The sequence below is a fragment of the Ricinus communis genome, chromosome 1 (assembly GCF_019578655.1).
Source record: "Ricinus communis isolate WT05 ecotype wild-type chromosome 1, ASM1957865v1, whole genome shotgun sequence".
NCBI classification, from domain to species: domain Eukaryota; kingdom Viridiplantae; phylum Streptophyta; class Magnoliopsida; order Malpighiales; family Euphorbiaceae; genus Ricinus; species Ricinus communis.
In genome coordinates, this window is record NC_063256.1 from 36150775 (window position 1) to 36159529 (window position 8755).

At 33.3% G+C, this 8755-nt stretch overlaps 1 protein-coding gene across 1 annotated transcript; it reads left to right on the plus strand.

Annotated features, from left to right (window-relative positions):
• The first annotated feature begins 332 nt into the window (after nt 1-332).
• On the plus strand, nt 333-7023 carry LOC8279786 (neutral ceramidase 1). Its single transcript, XM_002520400.4, has 10 exons — nt 333-638; nt 785-1162; nt 1466-1674; nt 2573-2917; nt 3890-4154; nt 4243-4513; nt 4615-4740; nt 4974-5037; nt 5743-5909; nt 6341-7023. The coding sequence occupies exons 2-10, from the start codon at nt 840-842 to the stop codon at nt 6887-6889; spliced, it is 2319 nt and encodes a 772-aa protein (XP_002520446.1). The 5' UTR covers nt 333-638; nt 785-839; the 3' UTR covers nt 6890-7023.
• Nucleotides 7024-8755: the final 1732 nt, after the last annotated feature.

Here is an 8755-nt window from a genome sequence, read left to right on the forward strand (position 1 = left end):
CTCTTTTTTTTCTGGAAAAAACAGAAAAAAAATACAATTTCATAAATCAATATCCAATAAGTTTATGCATAATTCAGATATTAATAACTAGTTTACATCACCTAAAAAAGAAAATTTACATAAAAAAGAAATTCATGATTATACTTGCGAAAAATAAAAGAATAATTAAAGACAATTATGAATCTTTTTTTCAGAACTAAGTAATGACAAAATGCAATCATTTTTGGGGATTAATGAAGACCATGTTTGACAGGACACATAAATCTCTCTGTCTTCTCCCTAATCCGAAGGAGGAGGATCCGATGCAAACCCAAAATGTCCAAACGCGACCAATTCTAATTACAAAACTAATTTTTTTTAATAAAAAAAATTAAGATCCGATAGCGCAGAATTTACATGCATCTGCCGATTAATTTATTAGAAACTAAAACTACCCTTCATTGAAAGCTCCAAGCCATCACTGTCTTCCCTTCTTAGCAAACAAACCAAACCAAATTCACATTCTTCATTTTGACTCATTTAAGAATCGTAGTTGGGCTCTTTCCTAGATACCCACATCTTCATGTCTCTCTCCTTTTCAGTTTACCAAAGTTCCTATCTCTGAATTCATAGCATTGCAGCTGTTTCTTGTATAAAAGGTACGAGCTTTTTTTAATCTTCCCATTGGCTTTCTTAATTTTCTTGAGTACCCGGTTCAAATTAATGACCATTGAATTAAGAAATGAGTAGCTTTGGTTCTGTTATGACCACCATTTAACTGGGTAATTTTCTGTTTTCGACTCAGGGAAATGAGAAGAAGTGATTGAGCATTTTCTTGTTTCTTGTTTTTGGAGTCAAAGATGGAGGCTTTTTCACCTTTTATTCTTCATTTCTGGTGTTGGGTTTGTTTAGTGGTTTTTCTGTTGAAGAGTGGAATAGTAAAATCAGATTCCAAGTATCTGATTGGGCTCGGAAGTTATGATATTACAGGACCTGCAGCTGATGTTAATATGATGGGATATGCTAATACTGATCAGATTGCTTCAGGAGTTCACTTTAGGTTGCGAGCTCGGACATTTATTGTGGCTGAGCCGCAGGGGAACCGAGTAGTATTTGTGAATCTTGATGCTTGTATGGCTTCACAAATCGTGACAATTAAAGTATTGGAGAGGTTGAAGGCAAGGTACTTCCATGTCTCTGTATCATAAGTTGTGTTCTAATGTTTCTAATGTATATAATTAGTTTTTATTTGACTAACCAGGAATGATATCATTGATACCCTAGGTGGACATCATAGGTTCCATATTCTTTACAAAGAGCTATTTGCTTGGTATCTGAAGCAAAATTTATGAACATTTCATATCTGGAGAATTTATTGGAAAAGAGGAAAGAAGTGCATGACTTGGAATTGTAGTTTTAGAGCGTTCTATTTTATTAACTGTTAAAGCCATTCATGTGAATTTATATTATGTGATTAAAATTGCAGGTATGGGGATTTATATACTGAAAAGAATGTTGCTATCAGTGGTATTCACACCCATGCTGGTCCCGGGGGCTATCTCCAATATGTTGTATATATTGTAACATCTCTTGGATTTGTGCGCCAGTCTTTTGATGCTCTTGTAGATGGCATTGAGAAGAGCATAGTACAAGCTCATAAAAATCTCCGTCCAGGTTCTATCTTTGTGAATAAGGGTAAGGGAGACGCCCACCTTTTGAATCTCCATATGATCAGTATAAGTTCCTGTAATTTCTGATTTATGAAAACTTTTATTTATTCTCTTGGTGTTTAAATTGGTGTTCTAGAATTTGGTTTCTTGATAAAAGCACCAATGTTAAGAACTAAATAATTTTATGGCATTTCTCTTTTTTGAAATTAGAGATGTATTTTCTGAACTGTTTAATTCCTGCAAGGAATTTTGTCCCTTAGTTTTTAAGCACATAAAAGATTAGTCCTCTGCAGCTGTGATCAATATTTATATTTTCAATGCATAGCACTAATTTGCATGAGTTTTTACTAATGAAGTATACATTTTTGCCATTGGGAGAAAGAACTTTGTTTCATACAGAATTTCTAGATATCTTTCAGTCTATTGATGTGATGTTGGTGATCCACAACATTCTTCCAGTGAAAATTTGCTTCTTTTTTTTTTTTAAATTATTTGAAGAGTGGTGAATTGCCACAATACATACATATGCACATGCACATGCACGTGTTATATTATGTATGAGTAAGGCTGTTTTTAGGTTCGACTTCCCTGCCATTGATGTATTGACCATAAGCTGCTTGTGTGGCAAGACAAAAGGCTTTCATCTGGCACTTTTAGAACAATGAGAAATGATAACCTTCAATATTTAGAGAATTTGGTGAATTCTACCCAGTGTAATATCTTAATTTTATTTTCTTAACAATAGTGTTTGAATCTTTAATCACTTCTCCCCATCATTGCCTCTATTATTGTACCGTGTATCAATTTTTCATCTTGACTTCATGCTTTCCCAGATAAAAATTCTGTTATTTCCTTTTTGCTGTTTTTTTATGTTTTATTCTCCCCCTTTTCATAGTCTTATAAAAGGTTCTGTTCATTGACAGGAGAGCTATTAGATGCTGGAGTAAATCGCAGTCCTAGTGCGTATCTTAATAATCCTGCAGAAGAGCGTAACAAATACAAATATGATGTCGACAAAGAAATGACCCTTTTAAAGTTTGTCGATGATGAGTGGGGTCCAATTGGTAGTTTCAATTGGTTTGCCACTCATGGAACTTCAATGAGCCGTACAAACTCTTTAATAAGTGGGGATAACAAGGGTGCTGCTGCGCGATTTATGGAGGACTGGTTCGAAAATAAGGGTGCTGGTATCTCATATTTTGATGAAAGTGTAGCTGATGAAACCCCTCGGCGAGTCTCAAGTATAATTCCAAACATGCATGATAATCGTAAGTTGTTTTCCATATCAATTAAGTTGTTATTTGACGGCTTAAGCAATGCTTATTTGATCTATGATTTCATAACCATTTCATTTATATAGATTTTGTTTTGGTTAAAGAGTGTGGAGTACCCAGAGTAATCACCTTCCACTTCTCCCCCAAGGAATTTCATCCATTGACACACCTCCTATGAAATTATATTCATGTGATTTCTCTTTCACTCTCACCTGTTATCCCCCTTAATAATTCCACATCTTCTACTTAATAATGTTGTCTACTGCAGACAACCTCTATAAAAAGGGCTCAGCCGATGCACTAGTGTGCCTTGGCTAGTGCAGGAGTAGGGTAGGTTGGGTGCATACATATCCCCATGCATTTTCTCCTCTTTTTGTTTGGTGAGGAAAAAGAAAAAGAGAAATTTTGGTCTTTCATTCTGTTATTTTCCTTGATTTATTAGATAAAATCCAATGCTTACCTGATGTATAAATTTATGCATTTTGATAAAATAAGCCTGATTTTTTCAGAAAATATTTAGATAATCGTTTAATAACATTCTGTAACTCTTAAAAATACTATAAAATTTGTTTTGCTATATTGTAATCCTTTCTGTGTGATGTCAAGATCCTTGATTTTGTTTCAGTAAGGTAACTGTTCCAAATTTTTGTGAAGATTCATCGAATTTTGTTGTGCTAGCTTAGAGAGTCCTATACTTTTATTGTAGAACTTGATTGGAAACATTTTAATTGGTTATTATGTCGCAGTCTAGCTGAAAGTCTGTTGAAATCTATTAACAGTAATCTTATTGAAATAAAAACAAAATTGAGTGATTTCATCTATACAAATTAAAGTATAGAGACCATGTTAGAATCACTGACAAGTTCAATGACTGGGTGAGTTAAGCCTATTAAAAATATATACTAGGAGTAGGAAGGGGAAAAGGACATTCTCGCCTTTACTTTTTGGATTTATATGTATTTGCAGACCATGAGCTTCTAGAGCTTGCTGCATCCTTCCAAGCTCCTCCTGGTAGACCAGCTACCAAGATTCTCAATGTTGCAAGACGTGTCAGGAGTTCTCTTAGGCAAGCTGACAAACCTGGATTTGTATCTGCATTTTGTCAAAGCAACTGTGGTGATGTTAGCCCCAATGTGCTCGGAGCCTTCTGCATAGACACTGGGCTACCTTGTGATTTTAATCACAGTACCTGCGGTGGAAAGAATGAGTTGTGCTACGGCCGAGGGCCAGGGTATTCACCTAATTTCTGGTGTTTTGATAATAGAAGATGTCTTTGACCTGTTGCAATGCTAATCTGTACCTTTAACTTGACCTAACAGGTACCCTGATGAGTTTGAAAGTACGCGCATTATTGGGGAGAGGCAATTTAGAAAAGCTGTGGAACTTTTTAACAAGGCATCTGAGGAATTAAATGGGAAGGTTGACTATCGCCACTCTTACATAGACTTCTCCCAGCTCGAGGTAACACTTCCTAAAGAAGGGGGAGGTTCTGAGACAGTAAAAACATGTCCTGCTGCAATGGGATTTGCATTTGCTGCGGGAACAACGGATGGACCTGGAGCTTTTGATTTTAAGCAAGGAGATGATAAAGTACTCAGCTGTTACTATCTTACTGTGTCTGAAATTATCATCTTCTCTTATCATTAAATTCGACATCTGGATTTTGTATGATTGTTTCTGTATTATTGTAGGGAAATACCTTCTGGAGGCTGGTTCGCAACTTCTTGAAAACACCAAATAAGGAACAAATTGATTGTCAGCATCCAAAGCCCATCCTTCTTGACACTGGTGAAATGAAGCAACCATATGACTGGGCAGTAAGTTGCATTATTTATTATACATGTTCTGACAGTAGAATGTGGTTCTAAGTTCCTAAACAGGATGACACTCTGTTCACTTTCAAATTGGACTACTATAAACTTGAGATGATTAGCTTTTAATAGTGATGGTATTTCGGTAAGATGGTTTTGGATCCAGTATTTAGTCTATTTTAATGCCTAAAGGACTATTATATTTTCTAAGAGTGATTAATTTGTTCATGGTTGTGCAGCCTTCAGTGCTTCCAGTCCAGATTGTCCGAGTGGGGCAGTTAGTCATTCTTAGTGTACCAGGAGGTATGAGCTTGCATAATTCCCTTCTCTCTATTTCGTACAAGGTTATTTCCATCACAAGTACATTCACTGTTCATCATTGTAGGGAAATTAATCTCTGAGTTTGGATAGGATGAGAAATTACTGATATATAACTATCATGTATTAAAAACTTGTCAATTTCTCGTAGTTCACTAACTACAATTGTTGATTTGCATTAGTTGTGTTATTACATAGACTAGGGAAGACCAAATGAGGTCAACCTGAGCATAATCCATTTTTTTGTCTTCCGGGGATGTGCAAACGCACTCTAGTACCAATGAGCTTATAGTAGAATTGAGATTTCACTGTTGTATGGTGAAACAAAATTCGAGCATTTATTATCAATTGTTAACTTGAGCATATTAAGATACAATAGGAGGATGTATATAATAAAGTTTTGCTTCAGAGTGGTCCAACTTTGAATGGGCCAGGTTTTAGCCTCTCAACTTGAACCTGTATGCCGGACAATGGACCTATGTTGGCAGTAGCATATATCCCAACATGAATGTGCATGTTGAATCATTCTTGATGAACTTCTGACTTGGAAGTCTATTCAACTGACGGGTTATAATAAATTATTAAAATGATTTTTCAACACCTTATGTGCTTAGGCTTTTCTTTTTTTCCTTCTAAATCTCGGCAAATATACTTCTCTAAGCTCATGAATTTTACTTTTATTTCAAACAGAATTTACAACAATGTCGGGGAGGCATCTTCGAGATGCTGTGAAAACAGTACTCACAAGTGGGAATAGAGAATTTAATAACAATGTTCATGTTGTTATAGCAGGATTGACTAATACTTATTCACAATATGTGACCACCTTTGAAGAGTATGAAGTGCAGAGATATGAAGTGAGTAATCATTTTAATATGCATACAAATAAAACTAGATTCATTTCTAAATCTATTTGCTGAAATCTCCACAAATGTCGTTTTACATTTAACAAATTATGGTATTCTAAACTACGTCAAAAGCAGGATTCGGCAATTGACCTGTTAGGTTGCCGAATTACTGTATGCACCAAAAAATGTCTCATACTCTCTCATTAATCTAGAAAACCAGCTGGTTCTGTAATGGAAATTTGAGTGAGCTGTCAAGAGCCTGCTGGTAATGCATGATTTAAAACACGCTGTTTCATGCAGCATTATGATGGACTAAGACGCTGGATAATTCTATGAACCTTCAATTAGTATTTATAACATTTCTTTCAGGGCTTTTTTTCATATGGTACTTCATTAGCTTTATATAGTACACTGTTCTGAGAAAATGCAACCATACTCAGGGTGCCTCCACTCTATTTGGTCCGCACACACTTAGTGCATACATTCAGGAGTTCAAGAAGTTGGCAAATGCTCTTGTCAGTGGGCAATCTGTGGAGCCTGGTCCACAGCCACCCGATCTCCTTGGTAAGCAAATAAGCTTACTTACACCAGTCGTCATGGATGCAACCCCTGCTGGTGTAAATTTTGGAGATTGCAGCTCTGATGTTCCCAAGAACTCAACCTTCAAGAGAGGTGACACAGTGACGGTTGTTTTCTGGTCAGCATGCCCCCGGAACGACCTCATGACTGAAGGTACATTTGCCCTTGTGGAGATCCTTGAGGGATCGGATACTTGGCTTCCGGCTTACGATGATGATGATTTCTGCCTCCGGTTTAAGTGGTCAAGACCTTCGAGACTAAGCACGCGTAGTCAGGCAACCATGGAATGGAGGATTCCTCAGTCAGCCAAACCTGGTGTCTATAGAATAAGACATTTTGGTGCTGCAAAGAGCCTTATGGGTTCAATTCGCCATTTTACCGGTTCATCTAGTGCTTTTGTTGTGGTATAATAGAAGTTATCATATCGATGTACACTCGTGTTCTATCTTTGTATTTTATTTTGAATTGTAGATGATATTATTGGGATACTCTTGTATTTTGTACTAATTGACAAAAAATGGCATGAGGTTTATTTTTTGACAAACTACTACTATATGGTTTACTCAGTTAATAATTTACTAGCAAATATACTAACGCCGTTTATTGGCTCTAACGGCATTTTATATTTTTGTATTTTCATATTATGTGATTTTTCTGGCATTTTCATTGTTGTGCTTTATATTATTTGCTATTTAAATACCTTAATTAATTTATACTATTATTGTTTTATGATTTGGCACTAATATAATATGAACTATCTATAACAAATATTTATATAATATATTATATAGTTATATGCGTGAAAAACTCATAAATGTAATAAATATATTTTTAAATAATTATTTTATTTATTGAATTATAAATTATAAACCTATATATTCTTATCATTTATTTTAAGCTCAAAATAATTAGTTAATTGTCAAATTATTTGAAAATAATTATTGTATTGTAATCGAATTTAATTTAAGCAATACATTATAAACTATTAATGATATTAATTAATCTGATACTAAAATATATAAAAGAAAATATACAATGCATAAAAGTGTCATAAATATAAAAATATGAAATCACATTAAAATCAATAAATAGTATTTTTTTAATAAATTATTAATGGAGTAAATCACACAATAATCATTTGACGTAAAATAAATCACAAGAGAGTTTTTGCCAATGAGTCAACTATGTGACATTTGGTTAGTGGACAACATGGTATTACATTTGTTTGCAATTCAATCTTTTTCTCCCTATATTTATAACTAGACCTATTTATGCACCAACATGCTTAGTATAATGGTAGGTATATATTTTAATTTGAATAAGGTTTTAAGTTCGGTTCCTTTTTTCTAACTTATAATAGGAAAAGAAAATAGATATATTAATTCATGGGTACAGGTTGAAATTAGGTTGGGCTTGATCGGGTATGAGTATTTAAGTTTTGGCTACTAATCTTATCGCACAAGCTCAATTTAGCCCAAACCTTAGTACAATTGTTGAGTAAGGAACCACTAATATTTGTATAAAATTTCTAACTAAAACCCATTAAAGGTCGCATGCACTGTCTAATTATAATTATGCTAATAATAATTTCTTAAATATATTTTAGATATCTAAACTTAAATAGAATATTAGAATTAAAAGAGTTAGTTCTATAATTACTTAAGGTGTTTATTGTATTTTATCTTATTAAAAATAAGTCATTTGTATTTAGATTTTTAAATTAAATTAATATAATCTTACAATATTTGTGAATCTTAACTTTTTGTAATAATATATTAATTTTATTTATTAGTAACTATAAAATTAATTGTTATAAATTGGTCTAATGATATTAAAAATTTAAATTTTTACGTCATATTGTAAACTTGATTAATCTTTTTAAAAAAGTGAATGTATTACACATTACATACGAGTTACTAAGTTCAGGTTACAGATAAATAAGAAAGTTAATGACAAATGAAAATTATGAATCAAAAAGAAGAATGAAGAATGAAGTAATTTTTGTCCTTACTTTCATAGCATTAAGAGGGTAGTATCAAATTTTAACCGAAATTTTGATTTAGCTATAATTACAATCAATTAGTCAAATAAAGTTATTTACGTAAAAGTTTTAAAAATGAGCCAAATTTGCAGAAAGACAATTTTTTTTGAATTTTTAATGTCATTAGGCCATATAAATTTTACGAGAGATAAATATATTAATTTATAGATATATTTACTATATATTATGATGTCTCGTAAAGGTTTTACAGGTTTACAGGTTAAAATAATAATTT